This window comes from Aquarana catesbeiana, unplaced genomic scaffold (genome assembly GCF_042186555.1).
Source record: "Aquarana catesbeiana isolate 2022-GZ unplaced genomic scaffold, ASM4218655v1 unanchor237, whole genome shotgun sequence".
Lineage (NCBI taxonomy): Eukaryota > Metazoa > Chordata > Amphibia > Anura > Ranidae > Aquarana > Aquarana catesbeiana.
In genome coordinates, this window is record NW_027362665.1 from 1,204,074 (window position 1) to 1,221,828 (window position 17,755).

The 17,755-nt window shown below is 43.8% G+C and overlaps 1 protein-coding gene across 1 annotated transcript in view; it reads left to right on the forward strand.

The window, feature by feature from the left end:
* LOC141122062 (uncharacterized) overlaps positions 1–17,755 on the forward strand; it is a 218,349-nt gene continuing 200,594 nt past the window's right edge. Inside the window, 3 exon segments of the mRNA XM_073611859.1 lie at positions 1–123; positions 210–333; positions 450–547. Of these exon segments, the coding sequence (XP_073467960.1) occupies positions 249–333; positions 450–547 (183 nt within the window). The 5' untranslated portion in view covers positions 1–123; positions 210–248.

Here is a 17,755-nt window from a genome sequence, read left to right on the forward strand (position 1 = left end):
GAGTTTTCCTCCTGTGAAGTCTGGAGATCATATGACCATCACATTACCTCCACCTCCCTCCCTGATAGAATAGAGAAATACAAAGAAGATTCTAGAAGTCACCAGAGAGATCATGGAGGAGAGGTGAGCGGTGCTGGGAATTCTGGGACATTATCCAGTAACAGACAAGGGATGTGTCTGGATGGTGACTGTATCATTGTGTGTGTCAGGTTCCTATAAGGTGTCAGGATGTCACTGTCTATTTCTCCATGGAGGAGTGGGAGTATTTAGAAGGACACAAGGATCTCTACAAGGACGTCATGATGGACAATCAGCCGCCCCTCACATCACCGGGTAAGAGGAGACTTTATTGTAAAGGAGAGAGCAGTACGGAGGGTCCACCTAGATCCCCCATCATCTGATAAACACATAGAAACAATGTATTCAGTCAGTGTGTGTGTTTCCTACAGATGGATCCAGTAATGGGAACCCACCAGAGAGATGTCCTCGTCCTCTGTATTCCCAGGATTCCACACAGGAAGATCACACCATCCCTCACCATCATCAGGTAGATGATTAACAATTATTGGTAGATATGATTTATACATGCAAACAAAATATAGTGTAGCGCAACCAAAAACTATAGTGATAAATAAAGTCCTCATATTATCAAAATGCCCCTGTTGTGCAACTTTCAGTGACAGTTCATTAATATCCAGTGACTTCAGTGACCACCACTTCTAGCTGGAATGCCTTCTTACCTCCAAAAGTTGGCCCCACTACAGAGTCACACATGCCTGGTGTAATATATAAATATTACGTGAGAATGGGGAGCTTTGAGGGGCCCTCTATATGAGGCTCCTATGCAAACCATATTATTGCTTCTGGGTGCATCCTTCCTCTCCTAAACTGTAGAGTGAACTTTGACGTTTACCATACAGAAATGTGTCAGAAATCTGTGAAAGTATTTATATATTACACCAGACCTGTGTGACTCTGTAGTGGGGCCGACATTGGGAGAACCCAGGAGGAGGAGGTCGGTCTTGTCCAGGAACACCAGGAGGAGGAGTCGTTTTCCCTGAGTAGGAATGAGCTTCGAGTTCGAGTCGAACATTCGTTTGACTCGAACATCGGCTGTTCGATCGTTTGACGAAGATCGAACATTATGGGTCATTCGCGCCAAATTCAAGCGGCGCGTCACGGCCCATAATGCACTGCGTCATCGCAGTGGTTTGCTGGCTGATGATTGGCCAAGCATGCACTGTGAACCGCATGCTTTGGCCAATCACAGCGCCGTAAGCAAACAGAGCCATAATTGGCCAAAGGGTGCGACGTACAGTGTGACTCGCGCATGCACAGTAGGGAACCGGGAAGTGAAGCCGCAACGCTTCACTTCCTGATTCCCTCACCTAGGATGGTGGTGGCAGCTGCCGAGAATCGAGCGAGTGATCGGCATCGGCTGCCGACATCACTGGACCCTGGGACAGGTAAGTGTCCATTTATTAAATGTCAGCAGCTGCAGAATTTGTAGCTGCTGGCTTTTAATATACTTTTTTTAGGTGGACTCCCTCTTTAATTTCATTTAGATAGATTGAGCAGACAGTTGATTCAGTTAGCTGCAGTATATTAAGTGTATATATAATACATTCCAGGCTTTGTGTGTGTATATGTGTGTGTGTGTGTGTGTGTGTGTGTGTGTGTGTATATATATATATATATATATATATATATATAATATATATACACTGTATTTATTGGCGTATAACACTCACTTTTTCACCATGAAAATCGGGTGCAAATAGCGTGTGCGTGTTATACGCCAATACTTCAATTTTAGCTGCCTCTGAGGGGACAGGGGGGGGGGCGGGACGAGCGCCGTCAGATTAAATACAGTGAGAATCTCCTGTTTACTTGGCGGCCTCTGTAATAGAAAGTCCCGTCTCCTGGGCCCCCATTGGGCCACTGTTCTGTCTATCATAGGAGATTCTCACTGTATGTAATCTGTCGGCGCTTGTCCCGACCCCCTCTCTGTCCCCTCTAGGCTGCAGATGGGCATCGATCAGGCTGCATTGATGGCAGTGGTGAGGCTGCTGCATTGATGGCAGTGGTGAGGCTGCTGCATTGATGGCAATGGCAAGGCTGCTACATTGATGGCAATGGTGAGGCTGCATTGATGGCACTTGTGAGGCTGCAGATGGGCATTGATCGGGCTGCATTGATGGCATTGGTGAGTCTGCAGATGGGCACTGACCCTTATTTTGCTTCAAAGTTCCTTATTAAAAATTTAAGTTTTTTTCCTGAAACTTCCCTCTTAAAATGAATGTGCGTGTTATACGCCGATAAATACGGTATATATATATTATATTGTATCCAGTTTAGCTAGATCTCGCTGCAGACCGTTCCTGTTGTTCTCTTCCTAATATACTACAGGCAGGGAGTTCATTGTTAGCTGCAGTATATTTAGTACTGTATCCTGTGCAGCTAGATCTCGCTGCAGACCGTTCCTCTTGTTCTGTTCCTAATATACTACAGGCAGGCAGTTCGTTCAGTTAGCTGCAGTATAATCAGTATATATATACATCCCAGATTTGTGCAGCTACATCTCACTGCAGGCCATTCTTGGTGTACCTATTCAAATACATCAAATACAATATGTCTGGAAGACCAGCAAGCAGAGGCAGATGCTCACAGGTCACTAAAAGAGGGCAAGCAGGCTCTGTGTCTACAGGCAACATTGCTGGTCGTGGACACGGTGCATCCTCAGCACGTGGCCGTGGGGCACGCTTGTCCTTTTTTTTTCAGCAGCTGGCCATGTTGAGCCACAACATGCAGAAGAGTTGGTAGAGTGGATGACCAAGCCATCCTCATCCTCTGTTACTCAGGCTCAGAGTACTTTGGCTGCCAATGCAGCTGCCAAAGCGACCTCTTCCATCGGCTCAATGTCATCAGTCACTCCTTCCCTAGCCCCACCATCATGTCCTGAGGAGTCCCCCAAACTGTTCGACCACAGTATTGGGTACATGCTGCAGGAGGATGTGCAGCGTTTTGAAGGTTTCAATGATGGTACCCAGATTGAGGAAGGCTGTAACATGAGCCCAGAGAGAGGGGGTGCCCAAGAAGGACAACAAACTGGCAGTCATGTTCCCCCAGCTGCAGCATACTGCCAGGTTTGCTCCAGTGGCGAGGAGGGAGGGGATGATGAGGTCACTGACTCTACGTGAGTGCCTGATAGAAGAGAGGAGGACATCTCCAACGAGGCAGGATGCCCTCCAGGGGCCAGCTTAAGGGCAGCCAACCGACTGCATCACACCGCAGAGCTCCGCATGTGCAGGGCACTGCTGACTCTGCACGTTTTTCAAAATGTTCTTTTGGTGTGGGCCTTTTTTGAGACATGTGCAGCAGATTGCACCGTTGCTGTTTGCAACATATGTCTGAAGCATATCAAACGTGGCCAAAACAGCAGCCGCTTGGGCACCACATGCTTGACCAGACATATGTCTAACTCCCATGCAGTCTGTTGGCAAGCGTACTTAAAAGACCCACACCAAAGAACAAGGTGGACCTCTCCTTGCTCCTCATCAGCTGGGATCTCCAACCCCACTATACCGTCAGTTCTCCCAGAAACCTGCACTGAGAGGAATGAAGGTGTAGAATTAGGTGTGCCAAGTACTTGCGGGCAATCTGCTATCGCTACACCAACGTCCGTTTGTAGCAGGCAAATTTCCCTACCCCAGTTGCTAAACCGGCGAAAGAAATTCGGTCCCAGCCATCCACATGCCCAGCGGCTGAATGCTAGCTTGGCTAAATTGCTAGCACTCCAACTGCTGCCTTTACAGTTGGTAGACTCTGCCCCCTTTCGTGAATTTGTGGAATGTGCGGCACCTCAGTGGCAGGTTTCCAAATGCCACTTTTTTTTCACGAAAGGCGATTCCGGCTCTCTACCGGCATGTGGAAGGCAATGTCTTGGCCTCGCTACGACAGGGCGGTGGTGGTGCAGCGGTGCTTGTGCAGGTACCCGTGCTTACAAGATCTCCTGAGGCAGGCCAGGAAAGTCTGTGTGCATTTCTGCCGGTCATATAATGCCAGTGCTCGGCTGGCTGACCTCCAAAAGGAATACAATCTGCTGAAGAACCGCCTAATCTGTGACATGCCCACCAGATGGAACTCAATGTTGGCCATGCTGCAGTGGCTGCACATGCAGCAGAGGGCCATCCATGAGTACCTGTGCGACTATGGCACCAGGACAGGGTCAGGGGAGCTTGGCTTTTTTTCAGCACGTCAGTGGCTTATGATCAAGGATGCATGCACTGTGCTGTCACCATTTGAGGAGGCCACGAGGATGGTGAACAGTGACAGTGTATGCATCAGTGATACTGTCCCTCTTGTCTACCTGTTAAAGCACACGCTGCATGGAGTAATGGAGAAGGCACTTGAGGCAGAACAGAGGGAGGAAGAGGAGGACTTCCTTACCTCTCAAGGTCCCCTTTATTCAGACAGTGTTCCTGCGGGCCCACCGATCGCATAGGAGGAGGATGATTGAGTCAGCATGGAGGTGGAACCTAGCACTCAGCATCAGCAGCAGTCCCTTGAAGACTGCTGCTGCTGCTGCTGCTGCTGCAGCAGCAGCAGCAGTCTTCAAGGGATCATTTACAGGCCCCAGAAACCCATGGACTTGTACATGGCTGGGAGGAGGTTGCTGCGGATCAGGTCATCCTTAGTGACCCAGAGGACTCCGGAACGAATGCCTCAGCAAACCTACGCTGCATGGCCTCCCTGATCCTGCAAAGCCTGCGAAAGGACCCTTGGATTTGTGGTATCAAGGAGAGGGATCAGTATTGGCTGGCAACCCTACTTGATCCACATTACAAGGGTAAGGTTGCGGAACTTATCCAGCCATCGCAGAGGGCGCAGAGGATGAAACTTCTTCGGGAGGCCTTGCAGAAAGGTTTGTGCAATGCGTTTCCAGAGCCTGGGAGGTTACAAATTCCTGGTCGTGGACAACGTGTTGCTGAGGCTTCGGTCAGTAACAGGAGTGGTGGAGAAGATGGCCTTCTGAAAGATGCGTTCAGACAATTTTTTAGTCCGGAGCTTCAGTATACAAGTGTAGGCGCAATAAATTGGAGAATAAAAACAAAAACAACCCCCCACACACACACACAGCCTCCAAAGTGATATATGAATGGTTAGAAAAAAAGTATCTCTAAAAAACAACACATATGAAACTGTAAAAATTTTAAAACTAGGAAATGTGATAAATAGGTATGTGGGAGGAGACCACATTCGTGGATATATAAATATTGGTATTTATATTACAGTCATAAACATATCAAAGTCCAGGGATCCAAAAAAACAAGACAATAAGTCCACAAGTAGGGCTGCCTTCACCGAGAACTGAAACCAGATTCCAAATCCTGAGAAGAAATCAAAAGAGAGAGGCGCCTCTGGGTGTAGACTTAAAACAATTTATTCATAAAAACTAGTAGTAGTCACACTCACATTTAGGAGGTTGTCAGAAAGCATGTGAATGTGAACAATCCATCATGAGAAGCATCATCCATCATAAGAAATACATCAGATCAGTCGTGGACTCCTAATCAGCTGGCTTGCAGCTCTACCTGTGTATGGAGAGACACCGCTGTGATGTGATGCCGGCCGCAGTGGTGACAGAACCCAAAACGAGGCTTGGAGCGCAGGTGGATAGCCGGCGCAGAGAAATGACGTCACTGCGACGAGCGACACGTTTGCGGGGCGTACGGGCTGCGATGACGTGACAGCTGTGCCCCTTCATCAGGCTAAAGAAAGATGGGACTGGATGCTATAATAATAGGATGTGAGGGGAGGGGCTGGAACAAAAGGTGCAGCGATTGGTCAAACGGAAAGGAAGGGGGAGGGCGGAAGTGATGAACGGAACTAACAAATGGTTATCAGGTGTGTCAGCAGTGGGGAATAAAACAATAAACAATGATCAGAGGCACAAGAGGAAACAAACGCAGGCAAGAGAACCCGTCAAAGACACAGGCATACAACAAAACAAAGGGCAAAGGGAACACCTAGAGACATGTATGACAATGGGCAATAAATGATTCTAATGAGAACAAAGGAGTTATAGCATGTGTCTCTACCACACGCAAAACAGGCCTCATATAAAAAAGATTTGTACAAAAAAGATAGTACAACAAGAGCAATATTAGTATGTGTGCATGCGTGCGCACACCGCACATACACACGCATGCACACATACGCAACAAAATTACAGTGATGTGGCCTGATATGACTGATTTCTGATTGGGACTCTAAAACAAAGTTAATACTGCAGCTGCAGGAACAGATTCACAGGACTCAATCACTGTGTTTAAAATGTCCGTTCGGTGAAAAATGTATTATTACATGTTATTTTATACATAGATAAGAAAGGGGTGGTGTGAGATGTTATTAAAAGCTAACAAATAGAAATATATTATTAAAAACTAGCGAATAGAACAATTGCAAAAGTAAAACCTTGAGAGGGGAGGGGGGAGTAGAGAGCGTTTAGTAGGAGAAGTGTCTGTGTGTTAGGTGAAGGTTACAGAACACATTTCAACAGTGAGAACAAAATGGATTCTCTTGTGCTTAAATGAACAGTACAGTGAATGTCCATGTCATTTCCTCCCTTTTGTTTATTTGACACCATTCTTCTCCGCGTTACGTTCAGCCGATTGCTGGTAACTCCTGTTACATTGGCGCAGAGAGACGGCGTCCTGTTCAGCTCTCTCCTAGCTTTCTCACAATAATGGGTTCATCAGGGCTGGTGGTACATTTGTTGGTACAGCGGGTAGTCACACAGAGGCATAGCCTGATGAGGAAGTAAATAACAAACATGAGAAATAGGAACATCACAATGTAAGCGCCTAGTTTCTGTAACCATGTTGCTATGCCATATAAAAAATCACCAAAACCTCCTAAACCCTGAAAGGGGTTCCATCCATCTTTAGCAATATCTCTGTCCTTATTCTGTAGTTCTCTTATCTTAGCAAGATGCCCTTTAATAATGTCCTCATTATCAGAAATGTATATACAACAGTCAGGGTGAAATATCTTACACATCCCACCTTGAGCTGCAGTGAGATAATTTAGCGTTAATCTGTGCTCTAATACTACTTTTTTAAGCTGAGCCATTTCTTCATTTAATAAACCTATATCAGTGGTAGTAAGGGTAATAATCTCATCCACAATTCTAGTGTAATTATTTAGTCTTTTCATTGCTTCAATTCCCCATCCTGTCCAGGAAGGGAACCATGACCATGCCATGTCACCTTCAGTGAACACCTCTCTTTTGAACACTAAAGGGTATTCTGGACTTTGATCTGGTCGCACTGTATCTTTGCGAACAGCCAAAGCAGGTACTAACTTCCCAATATAACATGTACCTGTAACATTAGTAGGAAGCCAGGCGTAAGCTCCTTCATCTGCAATTCTTTGTCCCATGTGAGTTTGAAAGGGTTTCTAGTGGTAGCCTCATATAGAGGAGCCATAAGTTCTGATGCATTTGGAATCCAGTCCCTACAATATCCCACTAACCCCAGGAAGGCACGTAGTTGCCGTACATTTCTTGGCTTTTCAAAGTTTTGTAGAGTTTTAACTCGATCTGGGGTTAGGTGACGGATTCCATGTGAAATGCAGTGACCCAGGAAGATCACTTTCTCTTGGCAGTATTGTAGCTTATCTTTGCTAACTTTGTTGTTACTGTTATAGAGAAACAGGAGAAGGCTTACTGTTTCTCTGCTACAAATGTCCTTTGTATCAGAACAAGGCAAATCGTCTATGTACTGAAGCAAAACTGTGTTTGGGTGTAAGGGGGACCATTGGTCCAATACTTGCTTTAACGCAGTATTATATTCAGAGGGGGCTACTCACACAGCCTTGGGGCAATCTTGTCCATGCTAACTTTTGGGCATCATGGGTAAATGAAAAAAGGTGCCAGCAATCTGGGTGCAGGGGCACCGAAAAGAAAGCATTTGCAAGATCAATCACTGTAAAGCAGGTGCTGGAGGCAGGTATTCCACTTAGTAAAGTGCGGGGGTTGGGCACGATCGGGGTATCTGCCTCTATTATATTGTTAATGGCTCTCAAATCATGCACCATGCGATATGTCACCTGCCCACCCTTCTTGTCTGGCTTCTTTGCAATTGGGAACAGGGGTGTATTGACCTGGGACTTAATTGGTACAACAACCCCTGCTGCTTTCAGTTGAGTGATTTGATCCTTTATCCCCTCAGTCTGAGCAATACTCAGTGGGTACTGTTTAATCTGTGGGAGATGGGCTCCTGGTTTAATTTTTATCATGACTGGGGTGCAATCCAGCAGACCTACATCATATTTGCTGGTGGCCCATAATTCAGTGGGAATCACTTTCAATTCTGGTGGAAATGGCAGAGTGGAGTCTTGGATTAAAAATACTCCACAGGCAGAATTTAAAACTTCTCCTGATAGACTACTGACCACTTGGACTCCTGTAGGAGTGTAGTCTATGTTTGCTAGAATTTGGTTCAAAATGTCAGCTCCCAAAACATTGGTAAGAACTGTGTCTGAAACTAACACTTTAGTGACAATTTCTGTTTGCTGTCCTAGTCTGAGTTTAAGTGGCTTGGACTCAACCAAATCAGTAGAGGTCCCGGTTAGGCCAACACCAGAGATAACATGTGTAGATAATAATCCTGGAGGTAAGTTCTCTATATTAAAAACACTTTGGCTTGCACCAGTATCAATTAAACAGGTTAATTCTGTTTCTCCTCCAGGATAAGGGAGTTCTTGTAAAAATACTTTTACTCTGGCCTCGGGACCATTGTCTCCCCTATTTAACATGATTGATACTGGCATGCCATTTTCTTATGCCTGATCCACTGCTTTTGGCAGAGAACTGGGATCAGCATGAGGTGCCTCTAAGCTCTTTTCCAGTCTACGGTCAGGAAGATGGCAGAATTTGGCTATGTGTCCTTCCCCATCACAATTGTAGCATATAATTGGTCCCCGATTGCCATGATTTCTGAAATTGCCTTTGCCTCTTCCTCTTCCTTTTCCTCTCTGCTTCCCCATGTACATAACCTTGGGTTTGCTGTCTTTTTGGTTAATCCTGTTTTCTATGGATAACAGGATAGGCAGGACGTCTCGAATAGACATATTGCCTGCCTCAGGCCTTGCTGTGAACAACTTTTCTTTCAACTCAGGTATTAAACCATCAAGAAACCTTTGTTTCACCAGTTGTGTAGATGGACTTGCAGTTTCTCCCGCCTTCTCTTCCTTTATTTTAATGCCTGCTTCCTCAGCCATATCACTTAACCGCCTCCAATAAGCCCCTGCTGCTTCCTCTTTCCCTTGCTTAGCATTCATAAATTCAGCATGTCTGGTTTGTCCATATATTTGGGGAAATTTTTCCTTCAATTTCTCACAAACCTCCCGTCCACTAACCATCTTACCTAGATTTTTGACGTCTACACCACATTCTTTAAGTATATAGCCAGACATGTTGCTTCCCACTGCTTTAATAAGAAGCTGATGAATGTCAGTAGCAGAAGCCTCATATGCTTCCTGTGCAGCACTAAGTTTGTTTGCAAACCCAATTGGATTCTTTCTAGGATCTCCCAATCCCTCTAATATGGCTCTCATATCTTGGGGACTAAAAGGTACATGCCATTTAATTTGAGACTTACTGTCAACAGCATCACCTTCAAAAACGAATTGGGTTCTGACAGGATAAACTGCAACAGATTTCTCTATGCCAGGGGCAGAAGGGCTGGCATCTCGCTTCCTTCTCTCTTCATCTTGCTGCCACAATTTGGAAATTATGGTTTGCTCTGGAAGTTCAGACTCTATCTCTCTTTCTCTGGCCAAAGCCTTAAGTTCAGAGAGATCTAGGTTTGCATATGTGCCTTTTGATTTATGCCAATCATCTGTTTCTAGGATATGAGCCAAAATCCTCTTTGTAGGTTGATATGGGGCTGTTAAACCTCTGCTCTCTACTATATTGCATAGCTCATCTTTTGTGTGTTCCATGTAATCTAATTCTTTTGCTTTTGTGCGTGGACCCCTTAAAGCCAAACTGGCAGCCACATAAGGTGGGGGGTCCTCCTCTACAGAGTCTTCTGGCCAAACGTAGTAAATTTGGGCAGTACTTTTATTAAATATCTCCGTCAAGCCAGTTTGATTTGCTACTTTAGCTTCTGTCTCCCATGTGCAAGCTATTCTCCACGTTCCTTCACTGCACAGTAGTGGGCCATAATCATGCAGAAAAGTTTGCCATACTTTTAAATCAAAAGTTCCTTCAGATTTTAAAGGTTTAGCTGTTCCCTTTGTCCATTCTACCCATTTATCTAGGGGCTCAGTATAGGCAGAACCGTACCTTCGGTTCATATATTCTCTAGCGCTCATCTTGCGCTGGGCATTTTCTGAAGGCCTCTCTCCCTTCATTCCCTTAATTAATTTAATGCCCATAATGACTGGCCAGTCTTCTCTCTTCTCTACTTGTGCCTATACCCTCTTGCCTCTAAAACAAATAGTACAGCAAATCTGCAGATTTACAAGAATAGTCTCCACTTATCTACGTGGATAGAAGGGGTTTATGACAATAGACAAAACACTCATTAAGAGACCCTCCTCGTCTCTTCTCTGTGAGTTTTATCTGACCCTACCATGCGCCTCTGACCCAGGTCGCCCACAAGGAGTCAACGCAGGGAACTGCAGAGGATTTTCCCTATCCACACACAGTCCAACCCGTGAAGGGGGACACAAACACATTCACACACACACGTTACCCAACCAGAAAGGTCTGAGAGTGGTCTGGTTTCCTTGAGAACAGACAGATAGGATACATAGGAAAAGGCAGAAATATAGCAAGCTTAAGGGCAGCTTACCTAGCCGGCATTTGAGGTCTGCGTTTCCCGATGATCCCGATCGAAGCGCGGTTCCTTCTGGAGACTCTGCCAAACTCCTGTTATGGCTCGCCAAGATTGTTATGACTGATTTCTGATTGGGACTCTAAAACAAAGTTAATACTGCAGCTGCAGGAAGAGATTCACAGGACTCAATCACTGTGTTTAAAATGTCCGTTCGGTGAAAAATTTATTATTACATGTTATTTTATACATAGATAAGAAAGGGGTGGTGTGAGATGTTATTAAAAGCTAACAAATAGAAATATGTTATTAAAAGCTAACAAATAGAAATATATTATTAAAAACTAGCGAATAGAACAATTGCAAAAGTAAAACCTTGAAAAGGGAGGGGGAGTAGAGAGTGTTTAGTAGGAGAAGTGTCTGTGTGTTAGGTGAAGGTTACAGAACACATTTCAACAGTGAGAACAAAATGGATTCTCTTGTGCTTAAATGAACAGTACAATGAATGTCCATGTCAGGCCCAATAAAGAACTCATGAATAACCATATAAATCATATATAATTAAAAATATATATAATATATTTATTGTTAAAAAGGTGATAATTAAAAACGGGGGGGGGGAGAAGGGGGGAAGGAAATTAGTACTAAGGTGATCTAAGAACATACCAGCAACCATTAAGAGAAATACAAAATGATTATATCTAGAACATGAAAAATCGATCAATCTGGGGTTGAAGAAATTATTTTACAGAATGGTGGAAATTTCTATACTTTCATTAATTCCTCCTGGCGACAAGGCATCCAAGGTGTATATCCAGAAGGTTTCACGAGCACAAAGCTTCTTGAATGTTTCGGCAGGAGGAAGGGACTTGGGGATCTGTTCAATCCTGGGGATCTGTTCAATCACCCACACCTTGAGGCCTACCGTAGAGCTCTGGTGGGCCATTGCGAAGTGTCTCGGGACACTGTGCGGATCAGTACTACCCTCAATAAGCCTTCTGTGCTTGCCGAACCTCTGTCTAAGAGCCCTTATTGTCCGACCTACATAGATCAGCCCACAAGGGCAGCCAAGGCCATAGACAACAAAGTCCGACGAGCAATTAAAAAAGTCCTTTAGCATGTAGGATTTGCCTTTGGTAGTGAAAGACTTTTGTCCGTGATGGACAAAATGGCAGGTTTTGCACAAGGCCTTGCGGCACTGGTACATACCTACCCAAGGTATTAGTATAGGTGCAACAGGAGAAGCTAAGATGGATTTGAGCTTACTCGGGGCAATTTTGCTCTTTTTAAATTAGGGGCCCTATGGTACGTAACTTTCGGGTGAGAAGGGAGTACAGCTGAGAGATGGGGATCCTGTTGTAAGCTATCCCAATGTTTAAGCAGAATTTTCTCCATATGTTTATGGTGAAAAGTGGTTACAAACCTACTGGGGCAATCCTTTAAAGGTTGGCTATTTCTGGGAGGTTTGCCGTGGAGGTAATATTCATAAGCTTCTTCGACCAGAGATTCAGGATATTGTTTATCCAGAAATTTTCTTTTTAAATTGGCACTAAGTTCAGTGTAATCGGAATCTTTCGTGCAATTCATTCAAAGGCGGCAAAACTGCCCTTTTAGGGATGTTGGTAATCCATTTTGGAAAATGACAACTCTTAGAATGCAAATACGAGTTGCCCACTGTAGGTTTTGTGTAATTCTTGGAGGTGATAACTGGACCATCATGTCCCAACTCCAAATCCAAGAAAGCTATGGTGGCACGATCTGTAACTGATGTAAATGAGAGCCCATAGGGATTATCATTACAATGTCTGACAAAAGGAGTGATAAGCTCAAGATCGCCATCCCAGATGATAATCAAGTCATCAATGTACCTGCCGAAAAAGACTATGTTGGCTGCAAAAGGATTGTGGTTATGAATATATTCATTTTCCCAAAAGCCCATAGCCATATTGGTGTATGAGGCAGCAAAATTAGCCCCCATCGCCGTACCTTGTATTTGCTGGTAAAAATCTCCATCAAAAGTAAAATAATTATGCGTCAGGAAGAAACCTGTGGCTTCTATGATGAATCTAGCCTGACGCATTTTCATCAAAGGGTCTTTAGATAGAAATTGCTCCAAAGCCATCAGTCCAAAATGGTGTGGGATAGAAGTATAAAGGGAACAGACATCGAGTGAAAGCCAGATGTAGGAGGGCTCCCATCTATAGGAGGACAGGAGTTCTAGCAAATGTGTTCCATCACGTATGTATGACTGTAGGGATGAGACTATAGGTTGTAAGAACTGGTCTATGTACAAGCTGAATCCAGTGGTGACGCTGTCCATAGCCGCCACGATAGGTCTGCCGGGAGGATCTAGTATACTTTTGTGAATCTTAGGTAAGTAGTAAAAATAAGGAATTTGATAAAAGGACTTGCGCAAAAAAAGGCTTTCTGTTTTCCTTATGATACCTTCTTTGAGGGCAGTATTTATGAGTGTTTCAGCTTCTGGTGCAAATTCTGCAGTGGGGTCTTTATTAAGCTTGGCATAGGTAGCTTTATCGGAAAGGAGTCGATAGGATTCCCTCAGATAGTCAGACCTATTTAGCAGCACTATACCGCCTCTCTTGTCAGCTGATTTGATCACAAGGTCTTCGGCATGTGTAAAGTGGCCCAGTGCTTTGATTTCAAGGGGTTAAAGATTATGGACTTTGGAAGTGGAATTGCACATTTTTAGTAGGTCTGCATAGACCACCCTATAGAAGCTCTCAATGTATGGACCTTTGGGTTGGAAAGAAGATGGACTTGGGTTTCAATGTAGAACGGGTAATCGGAGGGGATGAAACTAGGTGTTGTGTAAGCATTAGTGATGTGAGGTCGTCACTATTAAACATGTCCAAATAATCAATATCGAAGTCAGGAGACTCCAAGATAGATTCTGATGAGACTGTAGGGGGTGCAGTCAAGATCTGAGTAGTATCGGCACCATCTATATTTTGGTCTTTTAGTTGTTTCATCTGGAAGTGTCTTTTTAAAGTCAGGTTACGTATATAGCTGTTGAGGTCCTTAAAAAGAACCAAGGGATTAGGCTTATTGGCAGGAGCAAAATTCAATCCATGATTAAGGAGAGAAATGTCTGCAGGGGACAAGGTATAAGAGGATAAGTTAAATATCTTTATCGTTTCAGGTGTTTTAGCACATTGACGTGTTTTTCTAGTTTGTCCTCCTCTGCATCCTCTTCTGTGAGCTTTCTTTTTCTTGAAATTGGGGTCGGAGGAGGACTGGACACTAAAAAAGGAGAAATGGAGCAGTTGACTGTTGAGACACTGTTGATAGTGGAAGTGTTAGGTGGAAGAATACCAAGGGATGATGGGTTCTCCATCAGAAGTTCCATAGTAGCTGAGTGGTCAGTATGTTTGGAACTGATAGAATTAGTGGTGGAAATTTCACCAACAGTATCAAGGGTGGAGGGGCATGTGTCTAAAAATAAAAAAATAAAAAATAAAAAACTGCGCTTGGAAAATAAGGTAAAAGCTGCGGTTATAAGTGAGGTACACCAATACAAAAAGAAAAATAAAGAAAAACTGCGCTATAAAGTATTATACAAAATCGTGAAAGTGTATAGTCCTATACAGAGAAACGTCCAACAATCATACGGTGAATAACGTGAAGTTCTTCAATAGTTCATATGTTGTAGGGTGAAAATTCAAATGAAACACATCTATGTGGTGAAATGCTTACCAGAAAGTAAGCCAAACGGGCGAGTGGCTTAAAACCCAGCCTGGGCCTTTAAGAAAAACGATCCCAATGAGACAGGATAGATCACACTCGTACCGTGTATTCAGATCCACAAAGGATTACCCAAAAAATATATTGAAAAACATAGCGTAATACTGATAAAATAAAAAACTCAAAAAAAGAGAATTGTGCAACAGTCAACAAAAAACAAAACCATATATATTCATAAGAACATCCAGTGTCATAAACACACATAGGATCGTTAAGTGAGTGCCATGCAATAGAGTGTATATTCCCAAATGGGAGAAAATGGTACGTGAACCTTACAAAGAATCTGCTTACCAGATATTAAAGACAAGTCAGCATATAACTATCCCACAGATGAAAGGCATGGAAAGAAATCCCACAAGGTGCAGCAAGCCACATAAAAATCCTGCTTACCAGATGGCAATCTATTGAGCAGATTCCACACAGCTGAAGACTTAACACCAGAAGGAGTGACAAAGGGGTATAAAATTACAGCGAACCTTAAGAAAATCCTGCTTACCAGATGTCAAATATAAGTGAGCAGATTATCATAAACACAGACCGAACTTCCTGGCAGGAGCAGCGTGGATATGTCCTGGCAACCTTGTCCCGAGCTCAGCAGTGCATAATGTATAAAGAAGCAGCCAATGGTGTGATACTTTGGAAAGATGCTGTGGTCACAGCAATAGAAAACAGTAGAAAATCTTTCCAGTGGGGATACCGACCAGACACTAAACACTTGGCAGAACCTTCCTTGCTCTGAGCAGTTCACCCTTTGGACACACCATGTGTCTAATGGTCATGTGTCTAACAGGGATAATAGCATCATATGGCTTTATGTCCAACAAAGAAGGGATAGGAGGTTTAGGAAGCACCTGATCACATCCACTCCAATAGGGTGAATGTGGGGAATAAATGAATTTTGGGTTGTTCTTTTTATTCCATGAAAAAACCTTGTTAGAATTAATCATCCAAGTCACGTTTGAATTTCCCCATCTTTACAGTAATGAGAGTATCCTCATCTTTTTTGTTTTTTTCCTTCAATATCTCAAGCCATCACTGTGGGATATAAACATTAAAGCTAGCAATTTCACTAATAATGGCTTGAACTTGCTGGGTGAATTTGTTAAGCCTGTTGGCTCTATGAGAGATGAGTATTCCCATCCACTTCGTTGTGCAAAATTCTGCAATACTGGCCCATTCTTTGGTGCTATCCTCATTCAAAAAACTGGGGCAGTCTTTCATGACTTGTAAGCCTCTAGGTGAAATTTTAACATCGATATATTGCTGTAGAAAGGATTTGTCCCACCACTGGGAATTGGTGGTGTGGATTATGCTTTTGAGTTGTTTAAACTTGCCACAAAGACTGTGGCGTATTTTGCCTTGGAGTTTCACAGTGTCTGAAAAGGGTGATGGGGAGTAGCAAGATGTACAGTTGTTCAAGTGTCGCATACCTATGGCTAGCTATAGCAGAGACAATATCCATGTTGCTAAAGGCACAAGGGCCTAATCAATAAAAAAAGGAGAGAGAGGGATAGGGAGGGTTGGGAAAGTTATTATATACAGTTACCAGTATGCAGCACAAGAGGTTTCAAAAGAGTCACAGTATACAAGTGTAGGCGCAATAAACTGGAGATGGCAATAAAAACAAAAACAACCCCCCCCCCCCCCAGCCTCCAAAGTGATATATGAATGGTTAGAAAAAAAGTATCTTGTTTTCTTCACTGGCCAGAGCTTGCCCAGTATACAATTGAGCTACTGGCCTGTCCTGCATCCAGCGTTCTTTCGGAACGCACATTCAGTACTGCTGGAGGCTTTGTAACTGATCACAGAGTGCGCCTGTCCACCGACTCGGTTGATTGGCTCACTTTCATAAAAATGAATCAGTCTTGGATCACCAGACACCAAGTACCTGATGCTGATGTAACCGACTGATTTTTTTTATGAATGTGAGATCCCTTGAAGACTGCCTATGCTGATGCTGAGTGACTATAATATTCCTCCTCAATGTTCATGTTGATAGCTTGTAAGAACATTTTTGGTTCTGGGCACCACCACCAGTGGCTAAGGCCCAATTTTTCTGTTTAACAGGGGCATGTAATTGCAATTTTTGCTGTAATATTTTGCAGCAGGGCTTGTTCCTGTGCTCAACTAGAGCATCTGTGAGGGATTGCAGTGTTGTGGCACCAGCACCAGTGCCTAAAGCACAATTTTTCTGCCCCTGTTCAACAGGGACATGTAATTGCAATTTTTGATCTAATATTTCACAGCAGGGCCCATTCCTGCGCCCACCAAGAGTAACTGCGAGGGCTTGCAGTGTTGTGGCAACACCACCACCAAAGGCCCAATTTTTCTGACCTTGTTCAACAGGGGCATGTAATTACAATTCTTCATATATAATATTTCACAGCAGGGCCGTTCCAGTGCCCAGCAAGAGTAACTGTGAGGGCTTACAGTGTTCTGGTACCACCAACACCTAAGGCCCAAATTTCTGCAGAGTATATAGGACAGGCCCCTACTTTCAAACATCCGATTTACAAATGACTCCTACTTACAAACGGAAGGAGACAACAGGAAGTGAGATGAAATCTACCCCTAGGAAGGGAAATTCTCTCCTGTAAGAGTTAATATGGGAAAAAGGTGTCTCCTCCACTGATGCTTTATCACCAATCCTTGTTTCCCTACAAAACCCCAAATTTTCAAAATCCAATTGTCATTGGGACAGAAACTGAGGTGAAATATTCTGAATAGGGGCACAAATGTTACAGAGGTGATAACCCTTCCCTATGTTTTCCCAAACTTAAAAATAGATTTTTTGGCTGGAGCTAAGCTTATTAAATGTACCTGTTTCAAATTACAAACAGATTCAACTTAAGCACAAACCTGCAGTCCCTGTCTTTCTTGGGACCACCTGTATACTGCTGTTCAGAGTATATAGGGCCTGGTGGCCCCACGCCTTTTCTTTTTTTAATTTTGGGTTCCCCTTAATATCATACAAGACCCAAAGGGCCTGGTAATGGACTGGGGGGTTCCCATGCGTTTTTCTCAATAATTTTCATCCTTATTGCCGGAACCTGACATTACATTAAAGCTGCAAACAGTTTTAAATGTCATTTCTAAAGGAAAAAAAGTCATTTTGTGCAGGGACTGTTCTAAACACGGGAAACATG